This window comes from Aotus nancymaae, unplaced genomic scaffold (assembly GCF_030222135.1).
Source record: "Aotus nancymaae isolate 86718 unplaced genomic scaffold, 86718_ANA_hifiasm-v0.15.2.pri h1tg000058l, whole genome shotgun sequence".
Classification (NCBI taxonomy): Eukaryota; Metazoa; Chordata; class Mammalia; order Primates; family Aotidae; genus Aotus; species Aotus nancymaae.
The window spans coordinates 40041950-40068790 of record NW_026988472.1 but is presented as its reverse complement, the minus strand read 5'-3'; the positions used below and the strand labels follow the sequence as shown (position 1 = coordinate 40068790).

Below are 26841 nucleotides of genomic sequence, written 5' to 3'. Positions count from 1 at the left end.
TGAGTTTCTGATTAGCCTTTTCAAAGGAAGCAATCAGTTATGAGACTTTGAATAGAATGGGAGCCAGGCTGGCCCTCAGCAGCTCCCAGCTTGAATTAACACTGGCATTTTAAAATATCTAGCAAAGACAAACATAAAATTTAGACAAAATGTATGCTGACAATTCTGAAGGCCTATTTTTATTCCACCAATAATTTTAAAGCTAGATTCTTTAGTAAAGTTATACTTAAGTCACATGAACTTGAAAAGTGCTTAGACTTACCTAATTTATGAGTGCACTTTTACTTATAAGCCAATTTAGTAGACACAACACATTACAATAAGTGTACATACAAATAAACACATTTAGACATGTATACACACACATAACGAAGATCCAGTAGCTTGGAACCTTAGCCATGAGACAGCAATATAGCTTGCTGGTTTTACTTTGCCCCAATAGATAATTCAAGGAAGGCTGTGAACCGAAATTTCGGGTAAAGCAGTTTCCATGGCAGTTTGATTTTTTCAAACCTTCCCAGACTCCTAGGAACGCTGGGGCCAAGCATTACCAAAGGAGGGCGCCACACGTTAACCAGGCCCCCTGCTTAGAACAGCAGCACAAAAGCCTAGATACTTGCAGTGCCATCTCACTTTCCCATTAGACAGGTACACTTCAGATTCTAAACAGTTTTAGGCCAAGCAGCATTGCAACTGCAAGAGAAGAGTCTAAGGAGGGTTTAATATGAGACTCAGGGCCAGGCACGGTGGCTCACACCTGTAATCCCAGCCATTTTGGGAGGCTGAGGCGGGTGGATCATAAGGTCAGGGATTCAAGACCAGCCTGGCCAAAATGTTGAAACCCCGTCTCTACTAAAAAGAAACTATAAAAATTAGCCAGGTGCAGTGGCAGGCGCCTGTAATCCCAGCTATTCGGGAGGCTGAGGCAGGAGAATCGCTTGAACCCAGGCAGCAGAGGTTGCAGTGAGCTGAGATCCTGCCACTACACTCCAGCCTTGGCAACAGAATAAGACTCCATCTCAAAAAAAAAAAAAATACTACACCTCAGAACCTCTGCCAAGGGCATCCCCTTTGGGCAGGTTGAGGTCCACAGGATCCCCGGGAGCGCCCTCCTGTGGAGTCCAACCTTAGAGTTCCAGACATCTCTGGCATTACTTAGGTGGGCACTGGTGCCACTTTGCATGTATTCCCTCCAGAGCCTGCTATGAATGTTGTAAGAATAGCCATGAACTGTGGTAAGAACTGGATGCTGGACGGGCCTTTTTGTTCCTTAGCCAGTAGAGTATGATAAGGGAAGAATTAAGAATAGGAAAAGAAGGTTTAAGTCTCCTGAAACAAGTGCGAGTTTGCTCTGAGCTGCAATGCAGGTAGGAATGAGGGACTACATGCAGAAAATATTTTTAAAAAAGGAAAAAAAAAAGTCCTTCCCCCTTCCAGGCAGGGCAGTTATTCCCATTCCTTCAGGCAGTATGGCAGTACTGGGGAGTGACCGCAGCCAGTTGCCCTTAATTTCCAAGGATCTATTAAGAAACAGCTGCTCAAAGACTGAAATAGAATGAGAGAAATAAAAAATGAAAAAGACCCTGGTCCCTTAAGCAAACCAGCGGTGGCAGTCAGGCTTCTCCATGTAGACACCCCTTAGTTTCACTGACTTCCATGAGTCCCGGGTTGGAAAGGAAGAGAGAGGAGAGAGAGAGAGAGAGAAAACGAGTCTCAAACTTTGGGCTTACCTCCTCTTCCTTGCTGGCTCACCAAAATGTATTAACCGTGATGGGTGTCCAGATTCTTGGTGTCTTGAACAAAGAATTGGACAAAACACACAAAGCAAGGAAGGAATGAAGGGTTTTATTGAAATGAAAGTACACAGTGCTGAGAGCAGACCAAGCACAGGAGCTCAAAGACCCAGTTACCGAATTTTGGGGAGTTTAAATATCCCCTAGAGGATTCCATTGGTTACTTGGGGTACACCCTATGTAAATGGAGAGGATGAAGTAAAGTTACAGAGTGATTTGCAGTGTAAGCCCGAGAAGAGGTTTCCTGTTATAGCACAAGTGTGAATTGGCCTTGTGTTCCCTGCCTCCAGACCCTATTTTCCTGCCTCATAATCTTTATCATTTCCTTCCTTCTGCTTGTTTTAGGTTTACTTTGCTCTTCTTTTTTTAGTTTCTTTAGAAGGTAATATTATTGATTTAAGATCTTTTTTATTTTTTAATAAAGATACAAATTTCCCTCTAAGTACTGCTTTAGCTCCATCCCTTAAGTTTGCGATGTTATTAAACAATTGCTGCTGACTTAAAAAAAAGAGTTTTGCTATGTTGGGCTTATATTTTCAATAGTATATTCTAAATATCCTTGTGATTTCTTTAACTTATCTGTTATTTGGTAGTGTGTTAGTTAATTTCTACATATTTATGAATTCCTCATATTTCTTTCTTTTATCGATTTCAAATTTAATTTGATTGTGGTCAGGGAACACGTGCTTTGCCTGATTCAAATTCCTTTTAAACTTTTTTCTTTTTTTGGTAAATCCTTTTAAAATTTGTTGAGGCTTTTTTTGTGGCCTAGCATATGGTTTATCCTGGAGAATGCTCCATGCGCACTTTAGAAGACTATATATTTCACTCTTATTGGGTGGAGTGTTTTATATATGTCTCTGAACATATTTATAATAGTTGCTTTGAAATCTTTGTCTGCTAAGTCAACGTCTAGTCCCTTCAAAAGCAGTTTTTATTGCCTGTTTCCCCCATATGAGTCAGTTTTTTCTTTGCTTGTCTTGTAATCTTACATTGTAGTAACCCTAGGTAGTTAATCCCATGCCCCTCTGGGGCTTGTGGTTATTTGTTTTTTGTTTGTTTGTTGAGTGACTTGTCTGGACTAGTTCAGTGAAATCTATTCCCCTTCAGTGTGCCGCCTCTGATATCACTCTTCACAGAGATGTCACTTTTCACAGCAGAGAGGACGTGAACCCCAGTCCTCTCTGCTGTGCTTACCTGGAATCCAGCTTCTGTAATGCAGAGCTGGGGGGCATGAGGGATGACCATCAGCTTGCTCTTTCTGGGGCAAAACCGTAGCCCTCTCCTGGGAGCTGGGGGAAGGAGGAGACCCGTCTTGGATGCGTCCACTTGAAGTAGAGCATCCTTCACACTGATCCGTCAAAGGGGTTAGAGTAGGTCATGGCTCACATGCCACAGACTCTCTCTGTTGGTATCAAAATTTAGTAAGTTTTCTTAAATGTTTCTCTGCATGCTGTATGCCATTAGGACAATGTCCAGTGGCTTTAACTGTTTTTAATTTTTTTAAGTGATGTTCTGCTAGGTGTGGTGGCTCATGCCTGTAATCCCAGCACTTTAGGAGACTGAAGTGGGTGGATTGCTTGAGCCCAGGAGTTGGAGACCAGCCTTGGCAACCTGGCGAAACGCCATCTCTACAAAAAATACAAAAATAGGGCCAGGCGCGGTGGTTCACGCCTGTAATCCCAGCTACTCGGGAGGCTGAGGCAGGAGAATCACTTGAAGCCAGGAGGCGGAGGATGCAGTGACCTGAGATCGCGTCATTGCACTCTAGCCTGGGCAACAAGAGTGAAAGTCCGTATCAAAAAAAAAAAAAAAAAAAGCACAATAATTAGCTGGACTTGGTGGTGCATGCCTGTAGTCTCAGCTACTCGGGAGGCCAAAGCAGGAGCATGGCTTGAACCCAGGAGCCGGAGGCTGCAGTGAACTGAGATTGCGCCACTGCACTCCAGCCTGGGTGACAGAGTGGGACCCTGTCTTAAAAAAAAAAGATGTTCACAAGTTAAATAGTTATTTCACTGAAAAGAGGGTCTGCCAAGCCCCTAAGACTGCCATTCCTGTCATTATGTTGTCATTTTGAGAACGGTACTGAGTACATCTATAAACAAGGATGTAAAGGCAATAAGCCATGTACTTATCTTTGTGACAGTGTGCATATCCTGGAGCTGCGTGTCTGGAGCCTCTGGCAGCTTCGGGCATGTAGTAAGATCTATAAATATTCCTCTCATTCATTCATCCATTATGTATTGATCACTCCTGAGTACTCTTGCTCATTTATCTTGGTGAAATTTGGCATATTTCTAAATTTCCAGTCCTACATTTTAACTGCTTTCCTGTCAGTTTTTACCCCATATGGCAGGGATGAGTTCTTAAGAATAACGGCATGTGTATTATCTCATTAAATCCTCAAAGCAACCTGATGACGTAGGTAATATTATTCCTTTTTCCTAAGAGAGGCCACTGAAGCTCACATGAGTTGAATAACTTGCTAAATGATGGGTCTGGATTTGATTCCGAATTTGTTGGACTCTAAACTTCTCACTGTTAACTGCTAGGTCATACCATGTCTCCCACTGTAGGAAAAGACGTTACAGGACACTGGGGCTTTTTTTTGGTTTTTTGTTTGTTTGTTTTTTGGAGATGGAGTCTCGTTTGTCACCCAGGTGGGAGTGCAATGGTGCAATCTTGGCTCACTGCAACTTCCACCTCCTGGGTTCAAGCAATTCTTCTGTCTCAGCCTCCAGAGTAGCTTGGATTACAGGCACATGCCACCACACCCTGCTAATTTTTGTATTTTCAGTAGAGACTCAATTTCACCATATTGGTCAGGCTGGTCTTGAACTCCTGACCTCCACTCCAGGGTGTGGTGGTGCATGCCTATAGTCAGCCTGCCTCAACCTCCCAAAGTGCTGGGATTATAGGCATGAGCCACCACGCCTGGCCCTAGAACACTGTTTTTCAACTTTTTAGATAGGAATGTTATGAGCTCTTAGAAAGGTCTTTTGTAGACTTTTCTTCAGGTTTCCTGTTCTGAAAGAGTTGAAATAAAATTATTGGAAATGGACTAATGCTTAATGATAAAAGTGTTCTTCCTGCAGATAGAATCATAACCATAATAAGTAGCTTTCTTTTTCTGATATAAATACTCATACTTGCATTTGCATACCTGTGCTCACAAGTACACATAGACACATGCCCGCATGATGTTGGTTACATCTGTAGCTGGAAAACATAATTAACAATTACCAAACAGTGGTGAATTTCTTCCTTCCCTTCAGTAATGGTTAAAGAAATCTGTTTCTTGATTCGGCACCCTTATACCTTGATTGCTGAAAATGTTGACTAAAATGTGATTTCTGGTGTAAACATAGCCTAATCAATGAGGACAGAGAGAGTTGGGGAGAGGGACAGAGGGAGAAATAGAATTCATGATTGGCTTTGCATCCAAAATATTTAAAAAGCAAGTAAGCATGAAAGGCAAGCAAGTAGGAAAGGATGCCTCCTTAAACCTTGGGATTTGACTTCCAAATCCCAAAGACTGAAGGTTAGAACAAGCTCTTCTAGGATCATGGTGAATAAAGAAAATAATGCTAAAGAAATTGGAGTTGCACAAAAAGAAAATTGTGGCCTCTGGAAGCCTAGGTGAGGTAGAGCATTAAGAAGTAGGAGAGAAATAAATAAATATAAATATAAATAAATAAATAAATAAAACAAAAGAAGTCGGAAAGAGGAGACTGGGGCTCGTTATTCTGCAGTGGAACCTCCCGCTCCCACAACAGTAGAGACACAGCAACTTGCAGACCCCACACACGTGATTGCAGCTGGCATTGGGTAAAATGGGCCAGAACCTCATTTCTGATGTTTAATCATTTCAGTTGTGCCCCTAATTTTCTTTCCTCAGTTCCTGGTACATAGTGGATAAACAGACACATAAGTTATGCTAGAGCAGAAAGTTCCAGATAAACAGAGAGCTCATAATTACCTTCATTTCTTAATATCTATGAGCTATTTTGTATAAAGATCATATACTCTTTATTTTGTCTTGTAGTCATGGAAATTCATCATTCTTGGCAGAGTGCTATAGTTTAAATTTTCCCTTATGTTCACTGAAATGTGGGGATATATTTAATCAGAGTTAAGTCACTGTACAGAGATGAATAGTCTTTAAGACAGACTTACAAGGAGAGAGAGGCCAGAGAGGTTTCAAAAATAATTTTAATTATTTATAGCCTGAATGACTCCCTTCTCTTTATTCATTCATTTAACAGGTATTTATTGAGCACCTATTATGTGTCAGACACTGTTCTAGGCTTCTGGGAAATGTCAATGACCAAATAAAGATGTCAATAACCAAATTACCTTGCAGAGCTTACATTTGAGGGGGAGGAGTTAGATGATAAACAATACAATAATAAGTAAATGATATGATAAGTGATAAGTTCTGTGGGGAAAATCAAAACTAGAGCAGAGTTAGGGAGAACAGGAAAACTGGACTTGGGAACAAAATTGCAATTTTTTATTTTTTTGAGACAGGGTCTCACTCCTGTAGTCCAGGTGGGAGTGCAGTAGTACAATTATGGCTCATTGCAACCCTGACCCCCTGGGCTCAAGTGATTCTCCCACCTCATTTTTTTATTTTTTGTAGAGACGAGGTCTCACCATATTGCCCAGACTGGTGTTGAACTCCTGGGCTCAAGGGATCCTTCCGCCTCTGCCTCTCAAAGTGCTGGGATTACAGGCATGAGCCGTGGTGCCCAGCCAAAATTTCAATTTTAAGTAACACAGTCAGCTGCATTGAGGATCTCCCAAGAGGGAAATGACTTGATTGAGGTCTCTTGGCTACTCAGGGAGCGATAGAGTAGGATTTGATCCTGAGGTTGACTCGAATGTCCTTGCTTTTTCTGAAGGGATACATGAGAGTGATAGGCGGTCTCAGGAAGGACTTGACCTACTTTAGCTGGCCCTCATTCAGTGAGGCCTAGAGGGTAGACAGGGAGCAGGAGGAAGGCTGGGCATGGTGGCTCACACCTGTAATCCCAGCACTTTGGGAGACCAAGGCGGGTGGATCACGAGGTCAGGAGTTCAAGACCAGCCTGGCCAACATGGTGAAACCCTGTCTCTACTAAAAATGCAAAAAAATAGCTGGGCATGGTGTCAGGCACCAGTAATCCCAGCTACTGTGGAGGCAGAGAATTGTTTGAACCCAGAAGGAAGAGGTTGCAGTGATTGAAATCGAGATTGCGCCACTACACTCCAGCCTGTGTGACAGAGTGAGACTCCGTCTCAGAAAAGAAGAAAAGAAAGAAAGAAATCTAAGGAATCTAGGTACTTGGGCTGAGCATAGCTTTTAAAATGACATGGTCTAGCTGGGCATGGTGGCACTTGCCTGTAATCCCAGCTACTCAGGAGGCTAAAGCAGGAGAACTGCTTGAACCCAGGAGGCGCAGGTTGCAGTGAGCTGAGATCGCACCATTGCACTCCAGCCTGGGCGACAATGAACGAAACTCTGTCTCAAAAAATAAATTAAAAATTAATTAAATAAAAATGACATTGTCAAAAGCTGGAAGGGAGGATATATAACTAAGGGAAAATACGAAAGGATAGTGAGTCTATAGTATTGTTTTAGAAGAAAAGCATTCGGATACACCTTCCAGAGCTATTAACTCTCCCTCAAAGCACACTTTGGAGACTGGATTACTTAGAACTGCAGACATGCACAAGGTACTTCTTGAAGGATTTATTTTAGATTGAGGAGATTTAAAAGGCTGACACACACATAGATTTTTGTTGACCAGGTCATATAAAAGCTGTAATTCAGTAAAACGTTCCCATTTTTTGGTTTGAAAATTTTCAGGAAAGACTTGTAAAGAATTAATTAGTTACTTGGTATATTCTCTGTAGTTTTTGGCAAAAAGAAGAAAAAAAAACTAAACTAAACAAAAAAAAAAGAATTAGTCTTTCATGCAGTGATCACCCCAAGGCTCCTGCATTTCAGAGGATAATGTGTAGTTGAGATGAAAGAGATGGTTTCTACTGAGGAATTTGTTTGACCAACAAAAGGGTCTTTATGCAATTGTTTTGTTTGTGAGTTCTGGAATTAATCTTACAGTACCACTACGATCTGGGTAAACCTAGCCAAGTAAATGATTTCTAGACAGAAAAAAGAAATCCAGAACTCATGGAATACATTCTGAAGGACAAGCTCAGTTCTTAAATACTATTACGCCTTATGACTTAGAATCAAATAAAAATGAGTGTTAGATATCTCTTCCTCATTTCTTTGATGATGACTAAGTCCTGAATATGTTAAGCAATTTGACCAAGGTGACTTGGGTAATTACTTAAAGAGCTAACTCCTTGGCCAGAGATTATTGTAGTTCAACAGAGTCCTATCATACATAAATTGAATTTCTGTAAATTTCAATTATTGCATATAGCAAAAAAGGAGAAAAATACTGGCAAATTTTATTTTCATATAGTTTATCACATATATACAATATTCATATATCCATATTATCTATATAATATATATAAAATATTCACATATCCATATGATTTTTTTGTGTTTTTTGTTTTTTTTTTACATATGTCCTTTAAACCAATGCAGTACACATATCCATATGATTGTATAGGGTTGTATATATACAATCATGTACAGTCAACCCTCCGTATCCACGGGTTCTGCGTCGTGGATTCAACCAACCACGATTGAAAATATTTGGGAAAAAACCCCAAGAAAACAATATAACAATACAATATAATATAAATTTTAAAATATGGTATAACAACTATTTACATAGCACTTGCATTGTAGTAGGCATTATAAGTAATCTAGAGATGATTTAAAGTACACATGCTCTTTGACTTATGGGTTTATCTGGACATGATTGCATCATGTCAAGGAGCTTATTGAATGCTGGTTGCTTTTGCACCATTGTGAAGCTGAAAATCATAAGTCAGGGACAATTTGTAGACAGGAGGATGTGTGTGGGTTATATGCAAATACTATGCCATTTTATACGAGGGACTTAAGCATCCACAGACTTTAGTATCCTGGATGTAGGAGGTGGTCCTAGAACCAGTCCCCCTTGGATACCGAGGGGCGACTGTATACATTAAGTGTAACTGAAGAGGTTTCCCAGGGGTAATTTTGGCTACAAATGATTTGCATCCCATGTAGAAATTGAAAACTTAATCCCCTCCTAATAAAGCACAATGCCTTGATTTCCATATTCCGTCCATCATTATATTACAGGTCAAACCATGTCCCTCAAACATGACATCATGTTGTAAGAGCCAGATTTGACTCAGTTTAAAATGCATGTGTGATTTTTGTCATAAACACCAGCAAAGTAAAGGGGTTCCGTTATATTTATTCATAGAGTAGGGTTGTGCTAATTTTGAATTCAGTGGGGAGAAAGGAGCCCCCCGGGCTGACCCTTCTTTGGGTGGTTTTAACTGTCACTTCAATCATCAAAAGCTCTGCAGGTGTCTGACTCGGGGCCTGTGCAGGGTTTCTCTTTTCTCTAGTTCTGACCAGGTTCTTACCATTCCAGGATAGCTCTCCTGCCAGTTCTGCTCTCCTCTCCGCCTCACTGTCCTTTTCCTTACTTATTTCTAGCTCCTCTTCCATACCAGTCTTATAAATGGGTATACAATCATGTGTAGCAGTTTCCGGTCCTCTTCTCCGACCTGAGTAGGACCCACTAGAATAACGGCACAACCTCACATGCATGCTTTTTCATGCACTCAAAAGAAACATGTGGAAAATATAGACCATTAGAATCAGTCTGTTAGAACTTTGAGATACTTTACAGGTCAGCTGGTCCAAATGCTTGATTCTAAAGATCTCAAAAGTGAGACCCAGAGAGGATTTTCAAGGTAGTATAACTTTAATGGCAGAGAGAGTTTCTCTCACTACTCTTTTAGCTCTTACAGGCGTTTCAATAAAGAAACATTAAAGCCCGGTGTGGTGGCTCACGTCTGTAATGCCAGCACTTTGGGAGGCCCAGGTGGGAGGATCACCTGAGGTCGGGAGTTCAAGACCAGCCTGGCCACCTGTCTCTACCAAAAGTACAAAAAATTAGCCAGGTGTTGTAGCACACCTTTTCTTTTTTATTTTTATTATTTTTGTTATTTATTTATTATTTTTTTAATTGCATTTTAGGTTTTGGGGTACATGCAAGGTTGTTGCATAGGTACACACATGGCAGTGTGATGTGCTGCCTTCCTCCCCATCACCTGTATCTGGCATTTCTCCCCATGCTATCTCTCCCCAACTGCCCACCTCCCACTGTCCCTCCCCTATTTCCCCCCTACAGACCCCAGTGTGTGATGCTCCCCTCCCTGTATCCATGTGTTCTCATTGTTCAACACCCACCTATGAGTGAGAACATGCGGTGTTTGATTTTCTGTTCTTGTGTCAGTTTGCTGAGAATGATGATTTCCAGGTTCATCCATGTCCCTACAAAGGACACAAACTCATCATTTTTTATGGCTGCATAGTATTCCATGGTGTATATGTGCCACATTTTCCCTTTCCAGTCTATCATCGATGGGCATTTGGGTTGGTCCAGGTCTTTGCTATTGTAAACTGTGCTGCAATGAACATTCGTGTGCATGTGCCCTTATAGTAGAATGATATATAATCCTTTGGATATATACCTAGTAATGGGATTGCTGGGTCAAATGGAATTTCTATTTCTAGGTCCTTAAGGAATCGCCACACTGTCTCCCACAATGGTTGAACTAATTTACACTCCCACCAACAATGTAAAAGTGTTCCTATTTCTCCACATCCTCTCCAGCATCTGTTGTCTCCAGATTTTTTAATGATCGCCATTCTAACTGGCGTGAGGTGGTATCTCAATGTAGTTTTGATTTGCATTTCTCTAATGACCAATGAAGATGAGCATTTTTTCATATGTTTGTTGGCCTCATGTATGTCTTCTTTTGTAAAGTGTCTGTCCATGTCCTTCGCCCACTTTTGAATGGGCTTGTTTGTTTTTTTCTTGTAAATCTGTTTTAGTTCTTTGTAGATTCTGAATATCAGCCCTTTGTCAGATGGGTAGATTGCAAAAATTTTTTCCCATTCTGTTGGTTGCCGATTCACTCTAATGACTGTTTCTTTTGCTGTGCAGAAGCTGTGGAGTTTGATTAGGTCCCATTTGTCTATTTTGGCTTTTGTTGCCAATTGTAGCACACCTTTTCAATCACAGCTATTTGGGAGGCTGAGGCAGGAGAACTGCTTGAACCTGGGAGGCAGAGGTTGCAGTGAGCCGAGATCATGCCACTGCACTCCAGTCTGGGCAACAGAGTGAGACTCTGTCACAAAAAATAAAAGAAGAAACATTACAGATAAATGAGAACCACAAAGAGGGAGCTTCCAATTTTTATGAAAAATATTATTTTGTTTTTTTTTTTTGGAGATGGTGTCTTGCTCTGTTGCCCAGGCTGCAGTGCAGTGGCATGAACATGGCTCACTGCAGCCTCAACCTCCTGGGCTCAAGCAATCCTCTCACCTCAGCCTCCCCAGTAGCTGGGAACACATGTGTGCACCACCACACCTGGCTAATGTGTATTTTTAAATTTTTTGTAGAGATGGGGTTTCGCCGGGCTGCTCTTGAACTCCTGGGCTCAAGTAATCCTCGTGACTCAGCCTCCGAAAGTGCTGGGATTACAGGCATAAGACACTGTAATATGGTGGCAGAAAAACGTTCTTAAAGATTTGGATCTTTAGTCCTGGACATCATGTCACTTGCATTTGCCTCTCCTGGGCCCCAAAGGAAATGTTACACTAATACAACACTTGTGGATTTAGGAGAACACATTGTGGAAACTAGTCAGTTGCTAAATGTATTGCTGAAGCTGAGAATGTACTTATTATGGAGGGGGCAAAAGGTGAAGGAGATGCTTTAGATGACACCCTCAGATGAACAGGTTTCCACATTTGTGTTGGGAAACAGCAAGGGCTTCCTCAGGCTTGTGCTCAAGAGGACAAAAACCTGGCTGAGAGCCACAGCAGGAGATCTACCTTACCTCTTTGAATATGTTAAGACACTTCTAATGTGTGGTCATTGTGGGGAGTTAATTTCTCCCCTGAATGTGACAGTGAAGTTCTTATTTATTTATTCATTTATTTATTTATTTTGAGATAGAGTCTCGGTTGCCCAGGCTGGAGTAAAATAGCGCGATTTCGGCTCACTGCAACATCTGCCTCCTGAGTTCAAGCAATTCTCCTGCCTCAGCCTCCTGAGTAGCAGGGATTGCGGACGTGCGCCACCACGCTCGGCTAATTCTTTGTATTTTTAGTAGAGACGGGGTTTCACCATGTTGGTCAGGCTGGTCTCAAACTTTTGACCTCGTGGTCTGCCGGTCTTTGCCTCCCAAAGTACTGGGATTACAGGCGTGAGCCACCATGCCCAGCATGACAATGAAGTTCTTTTAAGAGAAAAGAACCTTGTAGCTTCAACTGTCAAACAATTGTGACGGAATTTTTAAAGGGGGGGACAAGAGCTGATTCTCGGTTATTGCTATTGCTGTATTGACTGTTCATGGAGGAGATGAGTATGAAACAGTGTTGTGTTTTGTTCTTTTTTTTTTTTCGAGACAGGGTCTCCATCTGTCACCCAGGCTGGAGTGCAGTGGAGTGATCATGGCTTACTGCAGCCTCGACCTCCCAGCCTCAAGCGATGCTCCCAGATCATCTCCCTACTAGCTGAGACTACAGGCGTGTACCACCATGCCCGCCTAAGTTTTGTATTTTTTGTAGAGATGAGGTCTCACCATGTTGCCCAGGCTGGGGTTGAACTCCTGGCCTCAAGTAATCCTCCCACCCTGGCCTCCCAAAGTGCTGGAATTACAGGTGTGAGCCACCATGCCAGGCCTGAAACAATTTTTAAGGAAGAATGAGAAGTACTTTGTGATACCTTGGGTTAATATTTCTGGTAAATAAGTTGGAATCTAGAAAGATATACTCTCATTTGTAAGTTATAGCCGAATCTGGTTTCTCCTTCCAAGGTTATTGATATTCTGTGGAGTGATCCCAGAGGCAAAAAAGGCTGTTTTCCAAATACGGGTCGAGGAGGGGGCTGCTATTTTGGACCAGATATTACTTCCAAGATTCTTAATAAATTCCAGTTGAAGATGATCATCAGGTCTCATGAATGTAAGCCCGAAGGATATGAAATCTGTCATGGTGGGAAGGTAAGCTAAAATTGTTGTTGACATTCCAATGGACATCCTTCCCCCAAGCACAGTCTTTCCTTCACAGAGTATGTCTGACCTAGAAGCCCTTGAGAAGATGTCTTCCCTAGCACCAAACAGAAACCAGAGAAGGCGGAGTCCATCTAGGTTGTCTGAAGGGGCCTTACTGTCCCTTGTCCTAAAAGATACTCGGTTCATTTCCCTGATCTTCCATAATCCCAGAAATTCTTTTTTTTTTTTTTTTTTGAGGCAGTCTCGCTCTGTCACCCAGGTTGGAGTGCAGTGGTATGATCTCGGCTCACTGCAACCTCTGCCTCCTGGGTTCACGTGACTCGTGCCTCAGCCACCCAAATAGCTGGAATTACAGGTGTGCACCACTATGCCCAGCTAATTTTTATAATTTTAGTAGAGACGAAGTTTCACCATGTTAGCCAGGTTGGTCTTGAACTCCTGACCTCAGGTGATCTGCCCACCTCAGCCTCCCAAAGTGCTGAGATTACAGGCATGAGCCTCTGCACCCGGCCCCAGAAACAGAAATTCTGATACATGGCAGTAAGAAGACACACAGAAAGGCTTGGTTCTTTACTACTTGTAAGGCAACTGTCCCATACAGTGGGGTTGAGAATGTCCTTTTCCTCACAGAGCGCATAAAAGGCAGCTGTGAATCCAGTTTGCTCTTGCACTTTTTACATGTTCCCTGTGCTGGGCCCAAAACACAAAACACACTTGCCTTCAGCTCCCTGAGTAGGGACCTCCAGCAGGTTGCTCATTATAGTCAATTTAGCTGCAGCCGCTAAAATGGAATGTGTGGTGTTCCTTCATTGGTGTCTGATAAGGCTAAAAGAGGTGAGGACCAAGGAGCTGGTTTCTTGTCCCAAGTTTTTCTGGGATGCACTCTTTTCTTTTTCTTTTTTTTCCTTTTTTTTGTTTGATATGGAAATCTCACTCTCGTCCAGGCTGGAGTGCAATGACGCGATCTCAGCTCACTGCAACCTCCACCTCCCACATTCAAGTGATTCTCATGCCTCATGCTCCCGAGTAGCTGGGATTGCAGGCGCCTGACACCATGTCCAGCTAATTTTTGTATTTTTGGTAGAGACAAGGTTTCATCATGTTGGCCAGGCTGGTCTCAAACTCCTGACCTCAGGTGATCTGTGCGCCTCAGCCTCCCAAAGTGCTGGGATTACAAGTGTGAGCCACCACGCCCAGCCTGGGATGTACCTTTTTCTATAGTGAACAGCAATAAAGAAAAATGGATACCAAATTATGTGGCATTTCCAGCTGTGTCAGCACTTTGCTTTTCTGAACTCTATTAATTCATTTTCAGCTCATACTAACATTGCAAGATGAGTAAGGCAAGTATCATTTAGTGTTTCTTTGTAATAAGAAAATAGATAGAAAACAGCAGTGGCTTGTCTGAAGTGACATTCGCATTGGGATAGAATGGGGCCTAAGCCAGGTTCCCCGTAACCCACAAATATTGTCCTCCCATATTCTACCATAGCCCCAAGGCTGGTTCCTTCACCAGATAGTGGTTGTGGTCCCTTATTCCTACCACTGCATCTCTGCCCTTAAAGCACTGACTTTCTGGGGCCCTGAACCCTCTAAATCACTCAGCTCCAACCAGAAGAAAAAAACTGAAATACTAGACAAATTTTGTTCTGAATACTCAAGTATTACGAGGCAAGAAGATAGGGGATTTATCCCTTGGAAAAAGAATTTGCAAAATCAGGCCGGGTGCAGTGGCTCACACCTGTAATCCCAGCACTTTGGGAGACCGAGGCAGGCAGATCACAAGGTCAGGAGTTTGAGACCAGTCTGATCAACATGGTGAAACCCTGTCTCTACTGAAAATACAAAAATTAGCCGGGCGTGGTAGGGCGCACGTAATCCCAGCTACTCAGGAGGCTGAGGCAGGAGAATCGCTTGATCCCAGGAGGCGGAGATTGCAGTGAGCTGAGATCGTACCACTGCACTCCAGCCTGGGTGACAGAGCGAGACTGCGTCTCAGAAAAAAAAAGCAAACTCAGACATTAAAGAAGATTCTGAGATTTGGCACTAAAATTGTACACAGGATTACAGGGCATGCACTGAGGGTGTTGGCTGAGTGGCCAGGCATCAGTGCTCCTGGGGACACTCAGTGGTAGCCTTGCTTTCCTCTGATGCAGGCACAGGAAATCACATCAGATGTGGATGATTTGCAGAAATTATGAACTTTCTTTGATGTTTACTTTTTAAGAATTGAGCTATTTCTGACTTTATTGAATGACCTTTTGAGAATTAATTTTGCGTGAACCTGACCCTCTTTTTCTTTAACCAGGTTGTGACTATATTTTCTGCTTCTAATTATTACGAAGAAGACAGCAATCGAGGAGCTTATGTCAAACTATGTTCTGGTACAAATCCTCGATTTTTCCAGTACCAAGTAACTGATGCAACGTGCTTTCACCCTTTTCACCAAAGGTGGGTATACCCTATGGAGAATACCGAGCACTGGTATCATGGACCCATTAGAACCAGTCCCAAATCACTAAGAGCAGCCACGTGAGTGAAGACAGCCATTTATAGGTTACTCATTAGTATCAACAAAATGGAAGTCATTCCAGACGCCAAGTGGTGAATGCACTCATATTTGAAACAAAAAGGAGCAATTTTAAATTCATACATCCCTTTTTTTTTTTTGAGACTGAGTCTCACTGTCGCCAGGCTGGAGTGCAGTGGTACGATCTCGGCTCACTGCAACCTCCCACCTCCTGGTTTCAAGTGATTCTCCTGTGTCAACCTCCTGAGTAGCTGGGACTACAGGCACGTGCCACCACACTAGCTAGTTTTTTGTATTTTTAGTAGAGATCGAGTTTCACCATGTTAGCCAGCATGGTCTCGATCTCCTGACCTTGTGATCCACCTGCCTCGGCCTCCCAAAGTGCTTTTACAGGCGTGATCCACCGCACCCAGCCCATACATCTTTTTAGATAGATAAGGCAGTCAGTCCCCAGAAACATAACTGAATGCAAAGAAAAGAAGATTCCCACACCCACTCGGTCCCCTAATCTACAACCTTCTCTCACCCACAAAGAGCCCTGTCTGGTTTTGCCCCAGAAGTGTATGTGACTCAAATAGTGTCTCTCTCCATGTGATGGCATTCATAGCTTATCTTCCTATCTTCCTTTTCTCCCTTTAACATTATCTTTTTAAGATTTTGTTTTTTGAGACAGAGTCTCACTCTATGGCCCAGGCTAAAGTGCAGTAGCATGATGTCGGCTCACTGCAACTTCCTCCTCCCCGGTTCAAGCGAGTCTTCTGCCTCAGCCTCCCCAGTGGCTGGGATTACAGACGTGTGCCATCACGCCCAGCTAATTTTGGTATTTTTAGTAGAAACAGGGTTTCACCATGTTGGCCAGGCTGGTATTGAACTCCTGACCCCATGCGATCAGCCCGCCTCAGCCTCCCAAAGTGCTGGGATTACAGGTGTGAGCCACTGTGCCCGGCCTAAGATTTTTTACATTATAGAACTAACATGTTAGTTAACAACTGAAAAAAAAAAAAGCAAAGAAGAATAAAGAAAACGTTAATGATCTCCTCTCCCTTCTCAATTATCCTTTTCCGCAGAGGTAATTAAAACTAGCAGCTAACTAGTTTTAATTACTAGACTAAAACTAGACCTAACTCATTCATTAGAATTGCCCCTTCCATCCTCTTATTGCTCCTACAAAAACAGACAAGCAATTATTCAGTCATTGAATTTAAAAAAATCTTTGAGTACTACCACGTGTCAGATACTGTTGTAGGCATATATAATACAAGATAGGCCAAAGTCCCCTCATCGAACACATATCTCAGAGTGAAGAGAAAGATGATAAACAATATATACACTTTTTTGTTTTAGGAGAAGGAGTCTTCCTCTGTCACCCAGGCTGGAGTGAAATGGCATGATCTTGGCTCACTGCAACCTCCGCCTCCTGGGTTCAAGTGATTCTCCTGCCTCAGCCTCTCAAGTAGCTGGGACTACAGGAGTGTGCCACTATGCTCGGCTAATTTTTGTATTTTTAGTAGAGATGGAGTTTCACCATGTTGGCCAGGCTGATCTTGAACTCTTGACCTTAGGTGATTTGCCCACCTCAGCCTCCCAAAGTGCTGAGATTACAGGTGTGAGCCACTGCGCCGAGCCTGTACATACATTTTTTTAAAGAAAGATAGAATCACACTGCACACTGTATTCTGCAACTGAATTTTCCCCTAAAAATTATATCCTGAACATCACCCCAAGTTAGTAAAGATAGACCTAACTCATTCTTTTTAGTACGTGCATAATATTCTGTAGTATATATGTACCATAACAATTATGGAGCAACTAAATCTTATCCAGTTGCTAGACATCCAGATTGGTTCCAGGATTCTGCATTTAAAAACAATGCTATAACTAGCATTCCTACATATGAGGAACTCATACAACTCAACAGCAAAAAAAACAAGTAATCCAGTTTTTAAAATGGGCAAAGGACCTGAATAGACATTTTCCCAAAAAAGACATACAAATGGCCAACAGGTTTATGAAAAGGTACTCAATGTCACTCATCATCAGGGAAATGCAAATCAAAACCACAATGAGATACCATCTCACACCAGTTAGAATGACTGTTAAGAAAAAGGTAAGCGTTGGCCAGGGTATGGAGAAAGGGAACACTTGTACTCTCTTGGTAGGAATGTGGATTATTACAGCCATTATAGAAAACAGAACAGAGATTCCTCAAAAAGTTAAAAATAGAAGTGCCATACGGTCCAGCAATCCCACTACTGGGATTATGTATCCAAAGGAAATGAAATCAGTATCTCGGAGAGATATTTGCACTCCCATGCTCAGTGTGGCATTATTCATGATAGTCAAGGTATGGTAACAACCCAAGTGTCTAGCAAGACAGAGAAAGAAAATGTGACTGATGTAGGTGAGCGGATTTATATATTATATTTATATTATATATATTGTATATATCACATTATCTGTCTCTGTCTATCTATCTATCTATCTATCTATCTATCTATCTATCTATCTATCTATCTATCTATCTATCTAGTCATTACTTGATATTTGTACGGAATTGGTTCCAGAAGCCCTCTCGGATACCAAAATCCCTGCAGGCTCAAGTCCCTTATATAAAACAGCATAAAACCTATGCGGATCCTTCCATATACTTTAAATAATCTCTACATTACTTATAACACTGAATGCAATGTAAATACTATGTCAATAGTTGTTATACTGTATTGTTTAGGGAATAATGACAAGAAAAAGTCTGTACGTATTAAGTACAGGCACAACCATCTGTTTAAAAAATAAATTTGGCCAAGCACAGTGGCTCATGCTTGTGGTCCCAGCACTTTGGGAGGCGGAGGCAGGAGGATCACTTGAGCCCAGGAGTTCAAGACTACCTGGGCAACATGGTAAGAACCCATCTCTACAAAAAAATACAAAAATTAACTGGACATGGTGGTGCACTCCTGTAATCCCAGCTACTCTGGAGGCTGAGGCAGGAGAACCACTTGAGCCTGGGTGGTCAAGGTTGCAGTGAGCCAAGATCATGCCACTGCACTCCAGGATGGGCAATAGAGTGAGACCCTGTCTCAAAAAAAAAAAAATCCATTGATGAGAAACCCACAGATACAGAGGGCTGATGGTACATGAACAATGGAATATTATTCCAACATAAAAAAGAAATCCTGAAATTTATGACAACATGGGTGAACCTGGAAGGCATTTTGCTAAGTGAAATAAGTCAGACAAATACTGTATGACATCACTTATATATGGAATCTAAAAAAGTTGAACTCATAGAAACAGAGAGTAGTATGTGGTTGCCAGAGGCTGAGAGGTGGAGGATATCTGGAGACGTTGGTCAAAGAGCACAAACTTTCAGTTATAATATGAATAAGTTCTGGGGATCTAACATACTGCATGGGGACCATAGCTAATAGGAATGTACTGTGTACCTGAGGGGTTGGGGGAGAAGAGAACAAAAATAAAAACAAAAAAACAAATGGGCCAGGCGCGGTGGCTTATGCCTGTAATCCCAGCACTTTGGGAGACCAGGGCAGGCGGATCACGAGGTCAAGAGATCAAGACCATCCTGGACAACATGGTGAAACCCCGTCTCTACTAAAAATAAATTAGCCCAGCGTTGTGGCGCACACCTGTAGTCCCAGCTACTTGGGAGGCTGAGGCAGGAGAATCGCTTGAACCCAGGAGGCGGAGGTTGCAGTGAGTCGAGATCATGCCACTGCACTCCAGCCTAGCAACAGAGTGAGACTCCATTTCAAAAAAACAAAAACAAAAACAAATGAACAAAAAAAGAATGTATTGTACACCTAAAATTTGCTAGGAGAGTAGATCTCAAATGTTCTCACCACACATACACGTAACTATGTTGGTGACAGATGTATTAACTGATTCGATTGTGGTAATCATTCCATAATATATATATCTGTATATCAAATCATCACATTGTATACCTTAAATATATATAATTTTATTTGCCAGTTATAAATATGTTAGAGTTTTATGTCAATAAAGCTGGAAGAAATTTCTCTGTGTGTGTACATATATCCATAAGTTTTAGTGACTTTTTAAATATAAGATTTTAAAATGTAGAATTTATGAAATTTATATGTTTAAAATTTTAATAGCTACTTCAAAAAGGTTATAACAGTGGGCAATCTGAAAATAACATACCATATTTATTTATAATTTTATTATAATTTTTGGATTGTTTAGAAAATTTCTTTCTCTCTCACACACATACCTCAAATTCTCAAATTTAACAGCTACATTGAGATGTAATTTACATACCACAAAGTTTACTCATTTACAATTCAATGACAATATATTTACAGAGTTGTGCAGCTATCACCATTATTTAACTTTTGAACATTTTTCCCTTCCTGAAAAGAAAACTCATAGCCATTGAGCAGTCATTTCCCAGTCACCTCCTCCCATCACAGCCCTAGGCAACCACTAATCTATTTTCTGTCTCTGTGGATTTGCCTATTCTTGGCATTTCATATAAATGAGATCACACAACATGTGGTCTTTTGTGGCTGGCTTCTTTCACTCAGCACAATGTTTTTGAGGTTATTCATGCTGTATTCTATATCAGTACTTCATTCCTTTTTTATGAGTGAATAATATTCCATTTTATGGATAGACCACATTTTGTTTATTCTTGAGTTCACAGACATTTAGGGTGTTTCCACTTTTCGGCTATTATAAACAACGGTGTTATGAACATTCATGGGCAAGTTTCTGTGTGTACATGTTTCAGTTCTCTTGAGTAAATACTTGATCATGGAATTGCTGGGTTATATGGTAACTCTGTGTTTAACATTTTGAGGAACTTGCAAACTTTTTTCCCAAGGGGCTGAATAATTTACCATTTTCAGCATCAGTGTGTGAGGATTCCAAGTGTTCTACATCATTGCCAGCCCTTGTTATGATCTCTCTCTCTTTCTCTCTTTTTTTTTTGAGACAGAGTTTCACTCTTGTTGCCCAGGCTGGAGTACAGTGGCACAGTCTCGGCTCACTGCAACCTTCACCTCCTGGGTTCAAGTGATTCTCCTGCCTCAGCCTCCCAAGTAGCTAGAATTACAGGCACCTGCCACCATGCCCAGCTAATTTTTGTATTTTTAGTAGATATGGGGTTTCACCACATTGGCCAGGCTGGTCTCGAACTCCTGACCTCAGGTGATCTGCCCACCTCGGCCTCCCAAAGTGCTGGGATTACAGGCATGAGCCACCACGCCTGGCCTAATCTCTCTTTTTTATTATTGTTCTCTTAGTGGTGTGAGGTAGAATCTCATTGTACTGTTGAGTTGTATTTCCCTAATGATTAATGGTGTTGAACATCTTTCCATGTGCTTATTGGACGTTTGTACGTTATCTTTGGAAATACTGTATTTCAGATTCATTTTCCATTTTTAATTATTATCACTTTATTTTTGCATTGCAAGAGTTCTTTATTCTATATACACATCACTTATTCAGTATATATATATATATATATATATATATTTGGAGATAGGGTCTTACTCTGTTGCCCAGGCTGTAGTGAAGTGGTGGTGTAATCACAGCTCACTGCAGCCTTGGCCTGCAGGGCTCAATCGATCCTCCTGCCTCAGCCTCCAAAGTAGCTGGGGCTACAGGCACAAGCCAGCACATTTGGCTAATTTTTGTATTTTTGTTGAGACAGGGTTTCACCATGTTGCCCAGGCTGATCTTGAACTTCTGGGCTCAAGCAGTCCACCCACTTTAGCTTCTCAAAGTGCTGAGATTCCAGGCATGAGCCACCACAACTGGCCACTTGTTTGATATTTGATTTGCAAATATTCTCTCCCATTCGGTGGGATGTCTTCTCCCTTTCTGTATGATATTATTTGTAGTGCAAATGTTTTTTTCATTTTGATGAAATCCAATTTATCTGGTTTTTTTTTTCTTTTGTGGCTTGTGCTTTTTTGGTGTTGTATCTAAGAAGGCATCGCCTAACTCAGAGTCATAAGGATTTATTCCTATGTTCTCTTCTAAGAGTTTTATAGGTTTAGCTCCTACATTTAGGTTTCTGATCCATTTTGAGCTTTTTTTTCTTTTTTTTTGAGATGGAGTTTCACTCTTGTTGCCAGGTTGGAGTGTAGCGGTGTAATCTTGGCTCACTGCAACCTCTACCTCCCAGGTTCAAGCGATTCTCCTGCCTCAGCCTCCCGAGAAGCTGGGATTACAGGTGTCCACTACCACGCCTGGCTAATTTTTGAATTTTTAGTACAGATGGGGTTTCACCATGTTGGCCAGGCTGGTCTCGAACTCCTGACCTCAGGTGATCCACCCACCTTGGCCTCCCAGAGTGCTGGGATTACAGGCATGAGCTACTGCACCCAGCCGAGCTAATTTTTGTGCATTGTGTGATGGAAGGGTTCGGCTTTATTATTTTACATGTGGATATCTAGTTGTCCCAGAACCATGACTTGAACACTATTCTTTCCCTCTTGGCACTATTGTCAAAAATCTGTTGACCATAATGTAAATGTTTTTTTCTGGCCTTTAAATTGTATGATATTTGCCTATGTCTATGTCTATCCTATTGCGAGTACCGCACTGTCCTAATTATTGTAACTTTACAAACTTATTACAGTTTTAAAACTGGTAAATGTGAGTTAAACTTTATACTTTTTTTTTTTTTTTTGAGATGGAATTTCGCTCTTGTTACCCAGTGCAATGGCGTGATCTTGGCTCACCGCAACCTCCACCTCCTGGGTTCAAGCAATTTTCCTGCCTCAGCCTCCCAAGTAGCTGGGACTACAGGTGCACGCCACCATGCCCAGCTAATTTTTGTATTTTTAGTAGAGACGGGGTTTCGCCATGTTGACCAGGATGGTCTTAATCTCTTGACCTCGTGATCCACCTACCTTGCTTTGGCTATTGTGGGTCCCTTGCATTTTCATGTGAATTTCAGAATCAGCTTGTCAATTTGCAAAAATACCAGCTGGGATTTTGATAGGGATTATGTTGAGTCCATAGATCATTTGAAGGCTATTACCATCTTAATAATATTAAGTTGTCCAATCCATGAATGTGAAATATTCTATTTATTTAAATCTTTAATTTCCTTCAATAATATTTTGTACTTTTCAGTGTACAAGTCTAGGACTTATTTTGCTAAATTTATTTCTAAATATTACTTTTGCTGCTATAGTAAATGGAATTGTTTTTCTTCTCTTTTCATTTTTCTTTTCTCTTTTTTTGGAGACAGGGTCTTACTCTGTCACCCAGGCTGGAGTGCAGTGATGCGATCATGGCTCACTGCAGTCTCAACTTCCTGGGCTCAAGTGATCCTCCCATCTCAGTGTCCCAGGTAACTGGGACCACAGGCGTGCACCACCACACCCAGCTAATTTTTTCAATTTTCTGTAGAGACAGGGTCTCACTATGTTGCCTAGGCTGGGTCTCGAACTCCTGGGCTCAAGTGTTCCTCCAGTCTTGGCTTCCCAAAGTGCTGGGATTACAGATGTGAGCCGCTGCACCTGGTGTGTTTTCTTTTCTTTTTTTGAGATAGAGTCTTGCTCTGTTGCTCAGGCTGGAGTGCAGTGGTGCGATCTCAGCTCACTGCAACCTCCGCCTTCCAGGTTCAGGCGATTCTCCTGTCTCAGCTTCCTGAGTAGCTGGGACTACAGGCATGCACCACCATGCCTGGCTAATTTTTGTATTTTTTAGTAGAGACGGGTTTACCATGTTGGTCAGGCTGGTCCCAAACTCCTGACCTCGTGATCCACCCGCCTCGGCCTCCCAAAGTGCTGGGATTACAGGCATGAGCCACGGCTCCCGGCCCTGTTTTCTTAATTATATTTTTAGATTTTTTATCTCTAGTGTATAGAAATACAATTGATTTTCGGATATTGATCTTATACAATCTTGATGAACTTGTTAGTTTTAATCTTTTTCTAGTAGAGTCCTTGAGATTTTCTGTATACTAAATCATATCTGTTAACGGAGATAGTTTTACTTCTTTTCCAATCTGGATTCCTTGTATTTATTTTTCTTGTATAATCAGCCTGGTTTTATTTTTCTTGTATAATCATCCTGGCTAAAACCTCCAGTACAGTGTTGAATAAAATTGGTGGGCAAACATACCTGTCTTATTTCTGATGTTAAGGGGATGCATTCACTCTTTCACAATTTAGTATGATGTTAGCTGTGTATTTTTGTAGATGCCTCATCAAGTGGAAGAATTTCCTTTCTATACCTAGTTTGGTTAGTGTTTTTATCATGAAAGAGTGTTGAATTTTGTCAGATAAATTTTTCTGCATCTATTGAGGTGATCATGTGATTTTTGTGATTTTTTAAAATTTCAACTTTTATTTTAGATCCAAGGAGTACATGTGCAGGTTTGTTACATGGGTATATCATGTGATGCTGAGATTTGATGTATGAGTGATCTCATCACCCAGGTAGTGAGCATAGTACCCAATTAGTTAGTTGTTTAGCCCTTGCCCTCCTCTCTCCCTCCCACTCTGGTAGTTCCCAGTGTCTGTTGTTCTCATCTTTATGTCCATGTGTACCCAATGTTGAGCTCCCACTTACAGGTGAGAACACATGGTATTTGGTTTTCTATTCCTATGTTGATTCACTTAGGAGACTGGCTTCCATCTACATCCATGTTGCTGCAAAGGAAATGATTTTGGTTTTTTTTTAATGGCTGTGTAGTATTTCATGGTGTATATGTATTGCATTTTCATTATCCAGTCCACCATTGATGGACACCTAGGTTGATTCCGTGTTTTTGCTATTGAGAATAGTTCTATGATGAACATACAAGTGCATGTGTTTTTTTGGTGCAATGATGTATTTTCCTTTGGGCATATACCTAGTAATGGGATTCCTGGGTCCAATGGTAGTTCTAATTTTAGTTCTTTGAGAAGTCTCCAAACTGCTTTCTATAGTGACTGAACTCGTTTGCATTTCCTTTTCTCTGCAGCCTTGCCAATATTTGTTACTTTTTGACTTGTTAATAATAGCCTTTCTGACTGGTGTGAGATGGTATCCCATTGTGGTTTTGATTTGCATTTCTCTCATGTTCACTGATGCTGAGCATTTTTTCATGTTTTTTGGCTGTTTGTATGTCTTGTTTTGAGAAGTGTCTGTTCATGTCCTTGGCCTGCTTTTTAATGGGGCTATTTGATTTTTGCTTGTTGAATAGTTTAAATTCCTTATAAATTCTGAATATTAGACCTTGGTTGCATACATAGTTTGTGAAGATTTTCTCCCATTCTTGAGGTTGCCTCCTTACTCTGTTGATACTTTGTTTGGCTGTGCAGAAGCGCTTTAGTTTAATTAGTTCTCATTTGTCAATGTTTGTTTTTGTTACAATTGCTTTTGAGGGTGTAGTCATAAATTCTTTGCTGAGGCTGATGTCCAGAAGGGTATTTCCTAGGTTTTCTTCTAAATTTTTTTTTTACTTATTTTTTAGAGACTAGGTTTCTCCATGTTGGTCAAGCCAGTCTTGAATTCCCGACCTCAGGTGATCCACCTGCCTCAGCCTCCCAAAGTGCTGGGATTACAAGCATGAGCCACCACATCCAGCCTAAAATTTTTATAGCTTGAGGTCTTACATTTATTAATAAGTCAGATCTATCTTGAGTTAATTTTTGCATATGGTGATAGGTAGAGGTCCAGTTTCATTCTTCTGCATATGAGTAGCTAGTTATCCCAGTGTCATTATTGAGTAGGGAGTCCTTCCTCCATTGTTTATTCATCCTGTGTTAATATGGTATATTACATTGGTTGATTTCAGATATTAGACAAAGCTTGCATTCCTAAAATAAATCCCACTTACCCATGGTGTATAATCCTTTTTATATGTTGCTGGATGCTATTTGCTAGTATTTTGTTGTAGATTTTGTATCTATATTCATAAGAGATACTGGTCTGTAGTTTTCTTGTGATCTTTATCAGGTTTTTGTATCAAGGTAATACTAGATTCTAAGTGGGCAGTATTCCTACCTATTATCTTTATAAGAGTTTGTGAGTGATTGGTATTAATTATTCCTTAAATGTTTCATAGAATTCACCAGTGAAGCCATCTGGCTCTGGGCTTGTCTTTGTAAATCATTTGATTACTTAGTCTTTTTACTTGTTACAGGCATGTTCAGTTTTTCAGTTTCTTCCTAGTCAGTTTTGATCGTTTGTGTCATTCTAGCAATTTGTCCTTTTCATCTATGTTATCTAATGTGTGGGTCTACAATTGTTCTTAGTATTCCTTTATAATCTTTTTTACTTCTGTAAGGTCAGTAGTGATGTCCCCTCTTTCACTCTTGATTTTAGAAATTTAAGTCTTTTTTCTTTTTTTTCTTGGACATTATAAAGGTTTGACAATTTTGTTGATTTTTCAAAGAAGCAATTTTTAGTTTTGTTGATTTTTCTTTATTATCTTTCCATTCTCTATTTCATTTCTTACTGCTCTATTCTTTATTATTTCCTTTTATCTGCTTATGTTGGGTTCAGTTTAGTCTTTTTTCCAATTTTTTATTTTATTGTTATTATTTTTATTTTTGAGATGGAGTTTTGCTCTTGTTGCCCAGGCCAGAGTGCAATGGCACGATCTCAGCTCACGGCAACCTCTGCCTCTTGGGTTCAAGCAATTCTCCTGCCTCAGCCTCCCGAGTAGCTGGGATTATATGCCCAGCTAATTTTGTATTTTTAATAGAGATGGGGTTTCACCATGTTGGTCAGGCTGGCCTCGAACTCCTGACCTCAAGTGATACACCCACCTTGGTCTCCCAAAGATTACAGGCGTGAGCCACCGCATCCAGCCTTTTTCCACTTTTTGTAAAGTGGAAGATTATGTTATTGATTTGAGATATTTTTTCTTTTTTAATATAGGCGTCTACAGCTATACATTTTCCTCTAAGCACTACTTTAGTGTATGCCATATGTTTTGGTATGTCGTATTTTCATTTTCACTCATCTTAAAGTATTTTCTGACTTCTCCTCTGATTTCTTCTTTGACCTATTGGTTATTTAAGATTTTGTTGTTTAATTTCCTTATATTTGTGACTTGCCCAAATTTCTTTCTGTTGTTAATTTTTAACTTCTTTTCCCAAATTACTTTCTGTTATTAATATACTTCTTTCAATAAATTCCTATTTTTTTCAAAGTAAAGATACTTTGATCTTAATCCTTTTAAACCTATTAAGGTTTATATTATGGCCTAGTATAAAGTCTACTGTGGAGAATGTTCCACATATTCTATAGAAGAATGTAATTCTCAGGCCAGGCACAGTGGCTCACACCTGTAATCCCAGCACTTTGGGA

At 40.9% G+C, this 26841-nt stretch overlaps 1 protein-coding gene across 1 annotated transcript in view; it reads left to right on the top strand.

Annotated features, from left to right (window-relative positions):
* The window catches only part of PPEF1 (protein phosphatase with EF-hand domain 1), a 122771-nt gene that overhangs the window by 84225 nt on the left and 11705 nt on the right, over positions 1-26841 (top strand). Inside the window, exons 11-12 of the mRNA XM_012434210.2 lie at positions 12810-12995; positions 15316-15458. Coding sequence (XP_012289633.1) covers positions 12810-12995; positions 15316-15458 — 329 coding nt within the window. The remainder of the gene's footprint in view (positions 1-12809; positions 12996-15315; positions 15459-26841) is intronic.